Source organism: Rhinolophus hipposideros, assembly GCF_964194185.1.
Source record: "Rhinolophus hipposideros genome assembly, chromosome: 21".
In the NCBI taxonomy this organism is placed as follows: Eukaryota; Metazoa; Chordata; class Mammalia; order Chiroptera; family Rhinolophidae; genus Rhinolophus; species Rhinolophus hipposideros.
In genome coordinates, this window is record NC_138067.1 from 16,347,976 (window position 1) to 16,362,390 (window position 14,415).

A 14,415-nucleotide genomic window follows, 5' to 3' on the forward strand; every position below is an offset into this window, starting at 1 on the left:
CATCACGCAAGTCTCCACTTTCTCACCCTCCCTCCCTAGCCCGCTCTAACCTGTCTTGCCTGCTCTTTTCCATTTAACCTGCTCTGATCACAGTCAGGATGACCTCTGTCTTCCAAATCCACTCTGGCCTTTCCCAGGCTGACCCAGCTCACACGCCCTGTCCTCGCCCGCCCCCTCCCAGCCCTGGCTTCTGTCCTTCCTTGCTGGGCTCTCTTCACTAGAGGACCTACAAATGTCAGCGGCTCAAGTCCTCCCTCCCTGTAAGCACGTCCACTGCCATGGCCTCAGGTCCAGCCATAACTAAGCTCGCCACTACGCAGCTTCGTCTCCAGGCTACCTGAATCCGCCCCTATCTCCAACTGACCGTGACACCTGGGTATCCAAAGGCCATCTCAAACTCAACATGCCTGAAACAGAGAAATCTTTATCTCCCTCTCCAAAAACATATTCTTCCCTCCGTGTGCATCTCCGTTCTAGTGTCACTGACTTACTGAGTTCCCTGAGCAAAGCCCTCGTCCTCTCAGGTCTCCGCCCAGCTATATAATAAATCCAGTTCGGGACTTCCCAGCCATTCATCCATCCATGGAAAAACAGGGGCAACTATTCAAGGGACAGATAGAGTCCCACTGCCCATCCTGGGAGGTTCCAAATCCATTGGCCTGGGGCGGGGCCCTGGTATCTGCAGTTTGTAAAAACTCACGTGATGTTCATGAGTGACAGAATCTAAGCCCCGCCTCCTCACTGCCCCAGCTTCTTGGTTCCCTGAGCTCTGGTCCTGCCTCAGCTTCCCTATCTTCCAAGCTGCTTTTTGACTCATTTATCTCAACTGCCCTATGGTGTTGAGGCTCTGATTGTCCCCATTTTACAGATGAGGAAACTAAGGCTCAAGGGGACACGACTGGTCCACGGTCACATCCAGAAGCAGAACCAGGGCATTTGACTCCACCTGGTATTCCTAATCTCAAGCAGCCCCACAAACCCAGGCTGGCACCAATCCGGCCCTGCAGAGCCAAGAGATGCTGTTCCCCTTCTCCCACCCACCTCACCTCCAAAGCCCCCGAAGCCTCCCCATCACGTGCAAACTCTGCCCCTTCCCATGTCATGGGGTCACCTGAGAAAATCAGCTCTGGGTCCAGGTGGACCCAGGCTGGATTTCTGACTCCACTACACCTCAGAGGGCTAGAGAGGTACTTTAAACTTGCTGAGTCTGTGTCCTGAGCTCTAAAATGGGGGTGATGACAACTGCCCTTGCGGCTACAAGGAGGGTGAACTAAGGCCCTTGGCAGGTACTAGACTTAGAGCACCAGATTTGAGGCCTGGAGTTGGGGTCCAGGCAGGTCCAGGGCTAGGCCTCTGTGGGACAGCCCAGCGGGGCCGAGGGAGCGGCCCACCACAGGGCCTGCCTATCTACAGCCAGCCCAGCCCTCACAAAGAAACAATAACAGGAAACCATCCCAGGGGGGCGTGGGCCAGGGCCAGCTGGAAAACCTGAAGGGGAGTCAGCCAGCCTCCCTCGCTGCCGGGTGTGGCTCCCCTCGAGAGGTTGTCCGTCCGCCAAGCTCCACAGAACTCCATAGCACTCAGCCCCGGACGGACAGTCTGACAGAACAGAGACACCGCTCAGCCCACGGGCACGGTGAGTGAGCGCTCCCAACCCCAAACCTCTCAGACCCTCACCATGTCCCCAAGACAGTAGGGTCCTTGCCTTTCCCACCTGTAGAATGGTCACTGTCAGGGTCCCAGGGAAAAGCCAGTCCTCGGGGTACACAGGGTCCCCTCCAGGCTCAGAGCAGGGCTGAGAAGTGCTCCCAGCAGTGGTGCCCTGGGCACAAATGAGCATTCCCAGGGCTGAGGGAGGGGAGAAGGCCTCAGGTCTCCCACATGTACTCTCCAATTCTATGTGACACAAGGGCCCCCTGGCTTCCAGCGGTGCCAGGCTCAGAGAGTGCCAGGCTCTGCCCCTGGTGTGCTGGTCGATTTGGGCAGAGGACTGGCACCCAGGCCTAGGCTCCCCTCTGGTGCGCCTTCCCCCAGGTAGAGGATTAACCAAGGCCTGTCTTCATCCCCTCCCCTCAAGGCTCTCTGCTGGGACTGGGAGAAGACTCCTAGAAGGGGAGCTCTGAGCCCCTGCCCCTCGTCATCCAGTTTCTAGTTTCCGCATTTCAGAATAAGCAAGCTGAGGCTTAGCTCTGAGCACTTGACGCCCTGCTAATGGAAGCCCCTTCCCTTCCTACCCCAGACACTGCAGGGGTCACTCTGAGCTGTGGGAGCTGCGGTCAGGAAGGTGGCCCTCCCTTTCTCCCCTGACACCCAGATACCTGAAGGTGGGGGTCCTGAGGCCCTCCTCTTTTAGGGAAGTCCCCCAAAAGGACTTGAAGGCAGGCAGTCTCCAGGGCCCAGCCTGGACAGCGGTCCTGGGTGCAGATCCCAGCTCTCCCACCCACTTCCCGTGTGACTGGGAAAATTACTCCACATTATCAAACCTCAGTTTGCTTGTCTGAGCAATGGAGACAGCAAGTCTTTCTACAATTCACTGTGGGAACAAAAGACAATGCACAGAGAAGGCTCTTAAACAACGGGGCTCCTTACGACTACCAACTACCCCATGAGTTAAATATAGCCTTTCTCCATTTCTCAGTAAGGAAACTGATATTTGGAGAAGAGCTGGGGTAGGAATTTGAATGAGGATTTTGTACCCGAAAGGCCAGGCTTTTTCCGGCATCACATAGTTTCTCCATGTCTCAGCTTTCTCATCTATAAAATGGAGGAAACTGTCTCTTCATGAGTCAACTTAATGCTTAGCACCAGGAGTGGCTCAATGTAGAGGATTTTCAAGAATCCATGGCTGAATTTACCTGCTACCCAGAGCTGATCTTGGCTGTGAATGTCATAAAGGTTTTGACCCCTGAGGTCGGTAGGTCCCCAGCAGGTAACAGGGAAAGTGAGAGAATGTCAACTCAGCTTTTCCTCTGGCAAGCACCCTAGGGAGCTACTCTGTGCCAAGCACTGTGCTTTCTCCCCACCCTCTACAAGGACATTTCTGCCGTGAGTGGTGGGCAGATAGGATCCTACAGAAGGTGAAGGGAATTCTGGGGGAGGCAGAGAACTTAGGCAGCTCTGAGAAACTGGGAAGGCCAGTGTGACCAGAGAGTGTTTAGAGCAGGGGGTGGCAGGATGGCTAGTGACGCTGAAGGCCACGAGTGCCAGGACCAGGAGCTTTAGTTCATCCTGAGGTGATGGGGAGCAGCGGGCCTCTCCCGTCTGGCCTGAGGCCAGCCATCTGTGGGCCCCAGCCTAGAGGGCAGCAGATAACCTGCAGAACCTGGTTGCCGCCGCGTCAGGCAGCCCTGCCAATCCCGGCTTCCTGTGGTGAGGGGGCAGGGGAAGCGTCCACTGGCCTTGAACGGGTTAAGCTGCCCGTGCTACAGTCTGGACCTGAGCAATTGTGCTGCTAAACAAGGGCCGGACATGGGGGCAGGAAGCCAGAGGGGGCCACGCTTATTTTCTCCCAAAGTTGGATGACTCACTGCTCTGCCGCTGCCTCAGGGATTCAAAGTGGACACAGTGGCCACCAGCTTAGGAGCAATCATCAGCCCCTTGCTCATATGGACCCAGGCCTGCTATATCCATCACTTCTCTGCACCCCCTCAGCAGCCTTGAAGCTACTAAATGAATTCCCATTTGACAGATGGGACCAGAGAGACAGAGAGAGGCTGAGTGGCCAGTCCAAGGTCACAGTATGAGGTGGAATGAGGATATGAGTGAAGCCAGCTCTTTCCGGCCCCACAGCTCCTGCCACACCCCATAATCAAGCTCAGAGATAAGACAAGTCAAGGAGAATTGTACATGACAGGTCAAGCCATAGAAGCAGGTACCAGGATAAGTCAGGAGCCCACTGACCCTGGCAAAGGAATGTCCTGAGGAGTTTGGCTTCTGGCTGGAGAGATACTGAAAAGCTCATCCTAACTCAGGTCCAAGCTGATGTTGGATGGAGAAATCACAGAAGGCTTCCTGGAGGAAGAGAAGGAGACTGAGGTCTTAGGTCGGCAATCTCAGTCTTATCTCTCTAGGGCAGGGATGGACCCAATGATCCCTAACCTCATTCAAGGACCACCAGATTGTCTGGGGCCACAGCATAACAGTCAGATCCTAGCAGGTGCAGATATTAGGAGGAGGAAGAGGAGGTAGCAGGGCCCATGGGGCCAGGCCAGGCCAGGCAGGCAATGAATGAGATTTCCTTCTGGAAAGGAACAGAGGGGAGTAGGAGGTGGGCCCGGGGCATAACCAGGAAATGAGGTCAGGTGTGAGTCGACCAGTCAGCCAATTGAGCCCACAGCCACCAGGCTGAAGGGGGTCAGTAATGAGGGTCAAGATACCCACACATTTACTGAACACCTACTGTGTGCTGGGCTTCATACCTGTGATCTCCCTCCTGACTAGGGAGGCAGCTATTATTGATGAAGAAGCTGGGGCTCAGAGAGGGCAAGGGATGAGCCTAAGGCCACACAGCTCATAAACAGCTGAGCAAGTTCAAACAAGCAGGTTGGTGGGACTCATTCTGTTGCCCTCACTGACTGCCTCAGAGTCCCAAAGTCAGGAAGCCCAGAGGTGATTAGAAAAGGCTCTGTAGGGTAGGTGTTCTCTCCTTGAAACTTAGAGCTGCCCCATTCGGAGACAGGGGCATAGACTGGATGATCCTGGAGCCCAGAGACCCCAGCACAAATTTGTTTTAAATCGTAAACTAGCTCTGGTGAATTGGTATTCTACAGTAGAATACCGTATTCCCCCGAAAATAAGACCTAACCGGAAATAAGCCCTAGCATGATTTTTCAGGATGACATCTCCTGAACATAAGCCCTAATGCGTCTTTTGGAGCAAAAATTAATATAAGACCTGGTCTTATTTGGGGGGAAACACGGTAGTATCTATTTCAAAGATTGTATTGAGGATTCAAGGGCTGAGTTCAAGTTCAGTGGGAATGAGCACTGATGAATTAGTGATGTCTGCCATGGGTACAGGAATGGGTGCGTGGTCACCTATGACCTCTGTTTTGCCAGCCCTATCCTGTAAGAGGTCCCCTGCACAGAGGCAGGTGTGTGTTCATCGGGATCTGATAAGAAGGATAATTTCGTTGTCCTCAAAGAACCAATATCCTAATGGGGGTGTGTATGACAATATACTGGGTCGGTAGAGAGGCTATTTGGGAACAAGGAGGAGCTTCACTGAGTTATACCAATTACTGCACCCACTCTGACCACCCAAGGTGTTGTCTGCAAATAATTCAGATTTGTTTTCAATCCTGTGAGTGAAGAGGGAAGAGTGACAAGACCAGGACTGGAGACTAAGGCAGGCTGACATGCAGCAATGGGAACACCTGACCATCAAGGGCCAGGGCCTTGCGTTCATGCAGCTGGATACTGGATGAAGTAAAGACAGACCCAGAGCCTGCCTGGTCAGAGGCACTTGGGCCAGGAAGCACAGGCTGTACTGGGGGCAGGAGTCAATCAGAAGAGCTCATGCGGGAGGCGCTAGGGCTTAAAAAGAAGTAAAGCATTCACCCAGGGGACACAGCAAGAAAGGGCATTCAGGCAGAGCTGGCCCTTCACCCATTCTCATACCCATGGCAGACATCACTAATCCACCACAGTGTTCATTCCCACTGAACTTGAACTCAGCCCCTGAATCCTCAATACTTGCTATCTTTGAAGTAGACACTACTGATTCACTAGAGCTAGTTTGCTACTTAAAACAAATTTATACTGGGGTCTCTGGGATCCAGGGTCATCCAGAGGAAACAGCCTGTGCAAAAAACCTAGAGAGGAAGACCTGAGTATCCCAGAAACACCTAGTTCTTCTCATGACTGGAAAGGGCAGGGAGGTGGGGGAGAGGAGAGCCAGAGTGGTGGGCAGGGGACACGCCATGCTGGCTCAGGAGCTAGATTCATCCTGCTGGAGGTGAGGAGCCAGGGAGGGCAGTCAGCAGGGGAGCAGGGTGGTCAGCTCTAAGCAGAGTTAAGCCGGGGCTGTTGGTACACCCCCGAGGGAAGGGGATCAGGTCTGGGACACACAGGAGCAGGTCCCTGAGCCAAACTGAGCTACAAACCAGGAGAAAGTCCCAAGGGGCCAGCTTGTAAGCTGCCCAGTCCCACCCCCAACACACCCCATCCCCAAGGCTCCCAGGGCCTCACCCTTCATCCGCACAGTGTCTGTAGTTGCCAAGGCCCAGCTGTAAATGTTGGGGTTTGAACAGACAATTGGGGAGTTCCTGAAGGAACCTGGGGATCAGGAGCTCCAACTTCAGCCCTGAATTGAGGTGTGGGGGGGATGGCATGAAAGGGCAGTGTGGAGAGCTGCTCAGGGCCACACAGGGAGCAGGGGCCCAGCTCGTCCCCTCCTACAGACACACCTCTGGCATGCTCTGGGCCCAGCCCCTCATCCCTGACCCAGGGCCTCTGGGCCGGAGTCCAGAGCCTGCAGGAGGCTGGGCTGGAACTGAGCGTCCCGTCCACTCTCTGAAGCTTTGCTTAGGGTTGGGCTCAGCTGCCAGGTCTTGTCCCAGCTGATGGTGGGTGTGCTGGGTGGGAACAGAGGGGCCAGCCCCACAGAGTAGAGACTCTTCAGGAATTGGCGTGGGCAGATGCCTGGGGACAGGGGTGTGTACTTGTGAAGGCACAGTTGAGGGTGTAGTGTGTCTGTGTGGTGTGTCTGTAGATGGCATGTATGTATTTCTGACCTGGAGGCTTCCTCTGCCCCGCCCCCAAGGGCCCTCCAGTCTTCTCAATACCCCTCCCCCCAAAAGCCTGAACTTAGCCCCTGAAACCTCAGGCTTAGCAGGGTTCTGGTCAGGTCAGGGAGCAGGGGTCTGCCCAGTGGTCAGGGGCAGGACCAGCCTAGGGGCATCTGCCAGGCTGCCCCACTGAGCAGTTCCCAGCTGGGTCCAGGCTTCCCAGAGTCAAGTTAGCTACAAATGGAGCAGTTCTAGCCCCTCCCTTTGTGCCCTCTGCATCCCCCTAGACCCTCCTTTTAAAGAACACAGATCTCACAGCCCCTTCAAGGCTAAATCTCAAGGACACATGGGGGCCACAAAAAGAAAGAGAGCAAAGGGAGTTTTGCCTGATGTCCCACATGGGGACAGAGAGAGGCAGGACTCACTCCTGGAGTGAGACCCTCAGACCAATCCGAGCCCTCCCCCTCTCTGCCTTCTCACTGCTTCCCGCACTCCTCCATCACAGTCTGAAGCTCTATTTTTTATCAAGAGGTTGTTGTCCATCTCCCCCACTGAGATGCAGCCTGTGTTTGCTCCCCAGGTGTGTTTATTCAGTGCCTGCCACATAGTTGGTGCACTGTGTTTGTTGAATGACTGTGTAACCCCAGGGCCCTAGAGAGGGTTTCAAAAAAGTGATGACCTGGGACTAAATCCAGGCAGAGGAGAGAGAATGGCAATGCAAAGGTGAAGAGGATGTGACCGAGCCTGGCATCGAGGTTCCGACCTCAGTGGTCCCACTCACTGTGGACACAGACCTGGATTCGGGGGCGCTCCAAGGCCCCAACCTGCCATCCAGGCATGGGTGAGCCCAGCCACTCCCCAGGTCCTCCCGGGCTCCTCTACCCCTTTTTCTGGGCTCCATGCCCGCTCTCCAGTGTCTTTGGGCCACACACTGTCTTCTCATTGTGGGTCCCCCAGACTTTCCCAGATTGACCAAGGGCACAACCCCTGCAGGTTTGCCAGCTGGCCCACCTCACCCACGAGTCCATTTGGAGTTGTCCCCAAAAGTCTCCAACATGGCTCCAGGGACGGGCGTTGTCACAATCCTAGATGACAAGGACACGGACAGGCACCTGGTCAATACGTGCGTGGCCCACACCTCTGAGCTGCCCAGAGAGCGAATCCCCTCTCCCCTCAAGGCAGTTGTTGGGCAACTTGCCAGGGCTGCTCAGCTGGGAATTTCTGAGCACAGAAATCTGACCCTCTGCACATGTGTCACACCCAAAGCCACCCAGCAGCACCTTGATCTCTGAAAACTTGGTGACAGCAACCAAGAGACATGACTCCTATTTGTAGGACGGTAAAGGGCTGAAATAAGTCAGACCCCGCTGTGGCTCTGACTACACCTCCAGAGATGTAGCCATGGGAAATGCTGCTTCCAGCTGTGGGTACAGCAAATCCTCTTGCCTGACTTCCTCTCCCTCTATCGGCAGTTGGAGGTGGAACAATTGTTAGACAAAACCATTCTCCTCGGCCCCCATTTTGGTGGCCAAATTTCTAACACAAAAGGCAAAATAACACAAATAAAATACAGCTTTTCAGATGGAAAAGACCCTGAGGTCCGCTGAGATTGGATGTAGAAGAAGCCTGGGATTTAGGAAAAGATAGATCTGAGGGGTAGTGGGGAGTCCCAGGTCTACCCCTTCTGAGTTGTTTGTCTTGAGCCTCAGTTTCTTCCTCTCTGAACTGGAGTTGATAATTCATACCTCCTGGGGATACTGTGAAAACTGAATGAGATGGTAGCTATGAAAGCCCAGCATGGAGAACAGTTTATTATTATTACTGCACATGAACGTCACCACAGAGAGGGGCACATATGTGGGGAGAAAGGCAGCCTAAGTTCAAATCCTGGCTCCCCCTCTTGCTGTGTGGCCTAGGATGACTCACTCCACCTTTCTGAGCCTCCTTTGCTAAATGGGATTACTGACAACTACCTTGCAGTTTGCAAGGTTTAAATGAGATAATGTGGGCCACTGAGGAGATACTCAGGAATGTCAGCCCCCATCCACCACCCACGGCAAAAAAGGGCTGTCTTGGGAGAGCCCTCGAGGGTCCAGGATGGGGGCTGGCGATGGGATTATGTGAGCTTCGTCTCCCAAAGGTCCTCATCTCCAAGGTCCTGCCTCCTCACTATCTGCCACTGACAAGACAGTTGAGCATGCAGACCTCCCCCGGTCCCCCCCAGCAAGTGACACACTGGTGTGGTGGGGTGACTCTGGAGGGCAGTGCCAGTTCTGTGTGCCAAGGGAGTTCTCTCCAGGGCCCACAGCACAGCCTCTGCTGGACACAGAATGGATCTGCACATTCAGGTCATACTTTATATGTGGGGCCAGCCAAAGCCCCTTGAGGGGTTACTGTCCCCTGTGTGCCACGTGGCCGGAGCCTGTGACGGGTGGCCTCGGCTTTATTTAAGTCCAGCATGGTTACATATTTGTTTAGCTGATGGATGCTGTCAGCCCTGGGACCTCGAGCTCATCCAAGCAGGTCCCACCCTGAAGAAAGCTGTGCTCCTCTTCACTGGGGCAGACAGGTCCTGGCAGGAAACAGTATTTACTCTGGGTGCTCGGAGGGACTACTTACAGAGCTGGGAGTTCGGCTAAGGGAACGCGGGGGACACTGAGGCATGTGGGCACCAGCAACAGTGGAAGCCGTTACCACCCAGAGCCAAGGCACAGAGGAGGGAGGGTTGTTTCCAGAACCCAGTCAGGGCCAGGACCCTGGAGGGGCTGCCCTCCCACCAGGAGCTGTCAGCCACAGCAAATAATATGAACCAGAATCAAGAGCCAAAGGGAAGAACTGACCCGCTTTCTCCTCCCATCCTGAGAGCTCCTGCTAGAGCGCCTATTGGCCAAACACCAGAAGCCAGGGCCAGAAAGCCCAGGGGTCAGCCCCTCGACACAGAGCAGCGGTCAGGGGAGGCCTGGGGAGACTGGATCTGGCAGGTGGGGACCTGCAAATCCCTCCACCAAGTGATGGGGTGTGAAGTACCAAGAAGGGTAAGTAGACTCCTCGAGGGAGCAGAACCAGAGTGTCAGTGAGAATTCACACACCTTTGGTTCCATTTTTAGCTACTGTTTATTGCCCACGTCACAAACATTTTCTAATTCAAGCTGAAAACAACCCTGAGACGTAGATGCTAGTGTTCCCACTGCACCAAGGACGAAACTGAGGCTCAGAGGGGTGAAGTGTCTTGTGCACAGTCGCTTAGCAACAAAGCCATGCAACGGAGGTTCTGCAAAGTACGAGGCTGCCGTCATAGCCAGCACGCCGCACTGTGTGGGCCCAGGGAGAAACAATCCACGTGTGCCATGTGGCTGAGCCTTGAGTAGGGGAGACATAGCTGGGGTGAGAGGGAAAGATGGTCTCCAGGAAGCAGAGGAAGCTGTGGCTTGAGCCCTGCCCTGGGGCCTGGATGTCAATCCAGTGGAGGATGTAGGGAATGCAGGGCTGTGACACAGGGACCAGGACGGTCCCCAGAGGACTTGTCCTCAACTCTGAAGGACAAGTTCACCAGACAGAGAAAGAGGCAAAACCGGTCGTGCTGTCCTGGGGTCACTTCTCTTCTCCAGCTACCTGCTCTCTTTACTGTTCCACCCTCGCAGTTTGAACACTGTCCAGACGGCAACTGCAAGCTCCCCCAGCCTCCAGGCGGGTCTCCATCAGTTGCTGGCCATGACCAGAGACCTTTCATAGGTAACTGCAATCTGACACAGTCCGCACAGAACATTTGGTTTCCTCCCCACCAACATGCCACAGCCCCAGGCTTCTGAATCTCAGGAAAGACCCTGCTGTCCCCCAACTGCTCAGGCCAAAGACTGGGAGCCCTCCCTCATTCTTTCCCATCCCTCTCCCCGACCTCCCCTTCACTAGCGAGTCCTGTTAACTCTACCCTCAAAATATTTCCCATGGCCATCCCCTCCTAAACCTGGTCTGGACCACCATCAACTCTCTCCTGTATGACAGTGACTGCCTCCTCCTGTCACCCCTCACCCCGCCAGCCCCCTCCCCACAGCTGACCGCATTAGTTGCCTACGGCTGCTCTAACAAACCTCCCCAAACACAGTGGCTTGAGACAATACAAATGTATTTATTTGTTATCTTGTAGTTCTGGAGGTCGGAAGTCTGAAACAGGTTTCAGTGAGCTAAAGTCAGGGCTGTGTTCCTTCTAGACGCTCTAGGGGAGAATCCATTTCCTTGCCTTTTCTGGTTTCTAGAGACCACCCTCATTCCTCAGCCTAGGGTCCCTCATCACTCCAACCACTGTTTCCATTGTCACATCTCCTTTTTCCTGATTCTGACCCTCCCTCCTTCACCTTTTAAAAACCTTTGATTACATTGTGTCTACCCACATGACCCAGGATAATCTCTCTATCTCACGATCCTTAACGTAATCATACCTGCCATGCACAGGTTCTTGGGATGAGGAGTGGACGTCTGTGTGGGTGGCATCATGTATCCTACCCAGGGACCTCCTTTGCTTCTTCAAACACACTAACCATGTTTCTACCTCAGGGCCTTTGCACTTGCTGGTCCTTCTGCCTAGAATTCCCTTCCTTCCCCTGGCATTTCTAGGACTAACACTCAGAGGCTATCATCTCTATGAGAGGCCTTTCCTGGCCTCTCCATCTCAACCAGCTGCTTCCTCGGTCTCTGTTGTGTCCCCCATTGTAATTCCCTGAGCCCCTCTGATCACTAGCTGATGTTTTTCCTCATTTACTTATTTTCCCAGTGTTCCTTCTACAGTGTGCACTCCCTGAGGATGGTTCTTGTCTGTCTTGCTCACTGCTGTACCCCAATGCCTAGCATGGGGCCCAGCATACAGTAGGTGCTCAATACCCATCAGGGTTCACACCCTGTCCTGCTCAGAAACCTGAAAGGTATCTCTCTCTCTCTCTCTCTCTCTCTCTCTCTCTCTCTCTCTCTCTCTCTCTCTCCCTCCCTCCCTCCTCTCTCTCTCTCTCTCTTTCAGGTTCACTTCTGTTTCACTTTTTCATTTTCGAGTCACTTCTCATTTCAGGGAGGAAGAAAGAACTAAGACTTGCAGTTCCTTTCTAAGCAAAGAAGGAAATGACCCACCAGGCTTGGGCCCAGCAAGGCTGGGGCAGGGGTCATGCCTGCTGCCTTCCCTAAGTCAAAACCAGCTTCCTGGCCAGGACTTCCAACCTCCCCATGGCTTTGTTCACTGCCTGCCTCTCACCTGGAATGGCTGCCCTTGCCACACCCACCTCAAAGGGAGCCAGGTCTCTCCAAAGTCTACCGCCTCCTTTGTGACTGAGGAAAGTGAGAGGCAGAGGCAGGAGGGCCTTGGAGGCACACGGCACTTGTATTTTGGGGCCTGCTCTGCTCTACCCCAACCCAGGAGCCCACTTCCTCCTGGGCCAGTGGCAGGGGACACAAGATGGGAACCTTGGATGCTAAGATCAGCAGACCCAGAGGCCAGGCTGGCCCAGCACAGACAGACACCCTCGGCCCTCACTGAGGCCAGCCTGGCGCCAGTGTCTCAGAGGAAATGTGACTAGAGTTTGGAAACCTCCTGTGATGTGCAGAGTCCCGCCTCTCCCCTGGGCCGAAGCAGGGGACAGTCAGGGAGTGAGTGGGTCTCCTTCCAGCAGCACCCTGTGAGTCCTCTTCTCTCCTGGCAGGTGTGCTGGTCCCACTCCCACCACCTGCCTCCTTTTCTTGAACCATCCCATGCGCCACAGGTCAGTGACACAGGGACCCAGCAGGGGTGGACTACAGGGGTCAGGGCTGAGGGCATAGTGACAGCCAAGGTCAGAGCCTCCACCCACTGTGGGGCAGTGGGGAAATCCCTCTCCCTGGAATTCCGGAGGACGCTAGGCCCCCATCGATGGGGAACCCTAGATCCCAATCTGGGCTGATCGCATGTCCTGAAGGCTGCCTTGAAGGGCAATCACAAGGGACCCTGTGCTTAAAAGGCCCCCATGCCTGATTTCATGTTCTTCTGTCACTGTCTTGAAATTCTTAATAACTTTTGAACATGGGACCGCACATTTAAATTTTGCTGTGGGCCCTGAAAATGATGAAGCTAGTACTGTAAGCCCAGACTCTCAAACCCCACACCAACCACCCCTGCGCTGGTGACAGCTCCTAAGCTGATAATCTCCCATGAATTCTGGGGGTGAGGTCTGACCCTCTGGGTTAACACATTTGGGTTTCCTAAGAGCCTTCTGAAGACAGCATCAAAGCCACACTGCTACAGGGGCTCTAAAGCTGGCCAAAGGACATGTTTATTTAGAGGAGCCTTGAAATCCCATGTCATAGCAGCTGCTGAGACAAGAGAGAGAGTAAGAAAAAACATGAACTTTTGGACCAGACAGACTTCCTTCAAATCTTGGCACTGCTGCTTCCAGTCTGAGTGATCTCAGAAATGTTACTACACCTCTCTGTTCCTCAGCTCATCTGTAAAATGAGGGTTACAATTATACCCACCTTGAGGGTTATTGGGAGGATTAAAGTGAGACAACCCATTACGTGCTTGGAACAGTGTCAGGCAATTGATAAGTGCTCGATAAATGTTAGCTGTTGAAGTCAGACTCTTGGGATCCATTGTCAGCCCCACCACCTGCTCCACCTCCAACTGAACCTCTCTGTGTGTCGATTTTCTTACGTGGAAAATAAGGATAACTGGGTGCCCACTGCACAAGGTTTCGGGAGCTACCATTAGCGTCACCCTCTCGTCCAGAAAGCCTTCTCCGCAGCCCTCCTCCGGGCTCTCCTATCACCTGCACTTGCTTCCACACCAGCACATGTGACATTAAGTAGGAATTGTTTCTGTGCTTGTCTTCCCCTCCCAGGCTGGGAGCTCTTTGGGGGCAGGAACAGAGTCTGGTTGTGCTAGGATCAGCAAAGGGTGAAGGACAAAGGAATGAACAGATAAGGGGAGCTCGTTTGTCCCTGGGAGCTGCTCACACCCCAGCATAGTGACCAATATGCCCTGATGGTGTCTCCTCTCTGTCCCCAGATCTGTGCCTCTTGGGAAGATGCATGTGCTCCTAATGCTTCTGGCCGCAATGGGCACCTGCCTGGGCCTGCTGGTGGCAACTGCCACGAGTGCTAACCTTGCCCAGCTGGACACTCCCAGCATGCTACCCACCCTCCGGCGCCAGAAGAGAGACTGGATTTGGAACCAGATGCACATCGATGAAGAGAAAAACGTGCCACTGCCCCATTATGTGGGCAAGGTAAGGCTCAGGCCCAGAGCAGGAGAGGCCTCTGCAGCAGGCGGGCCACGGTGATGGTAGTAAAGATGGTGATAGGCATTGTGGAGGTTGTAGGGGTGGGGATGATGGTTGTGAGGGGATGGTAATGGTGGTATAGACGGTGGAGGTGGTAGATGTGGTGGTGGTGGTGGTGATAACGGTGCTGATGATGATAATGGTGGTGGCCATGACGATGATGGGGAAGTGTAAGGTAGCAGTGGTGGTGATAATGGTGACAAGGAAGGGGACGTTGGCAGTGGTAGTGATGGCGATCACAGACGTGATGGTGCTGGTGATATGGTGGTGGCAGCGACGGGGATGAGGATAATGGTGGCGATGAAGGTGATGGTGAAGAGGAAGGTGAGAATGGTGGTGATAGTGATGGTGATGAGGAGGAAGGGGAAGTTGTTGCTGTGATGATGATAATAG

At 54.0% G+C, this 14,415-nt stretch overlaps 1 protein-coding gene across 2 annotated transcripts in view; it reads left to right on the forward strand.

Moving 5' to 3' along the window:
• The first annotated feature begins 1,466 nt into the window (after window positions 1–1,466).
• CDH5 (cadherin 5) overlaps window positions 1,467–14,415 on the forward strand; it is a 36,699-nt gene continuing 23,750 nt past the window's right edge. The window contains exons 1-3 of one of the 2 annotated variants that reach the window (XM_081031337.1): window positions 1,467–1,636; window positions 12,409–12,468; window positions 13,749–13,968. In XM_081031337.1, coding sequence (XP_080887463.1) covers window positions 12,458–12,468; window positions 13,749–13,968 — 231 coding nt within the window. In that variant the 5' untranslated portion in view covers window positions 1,467–1,636; window positions 12,409–12,457. The remainder of the gene's footprint in view (window positions 1,637–12,408; window positions 12,469–13,748; window positions 13,969–14,415) is intronic. The other variant, XM_081031338.1, reaches the window with a different exon arrangement.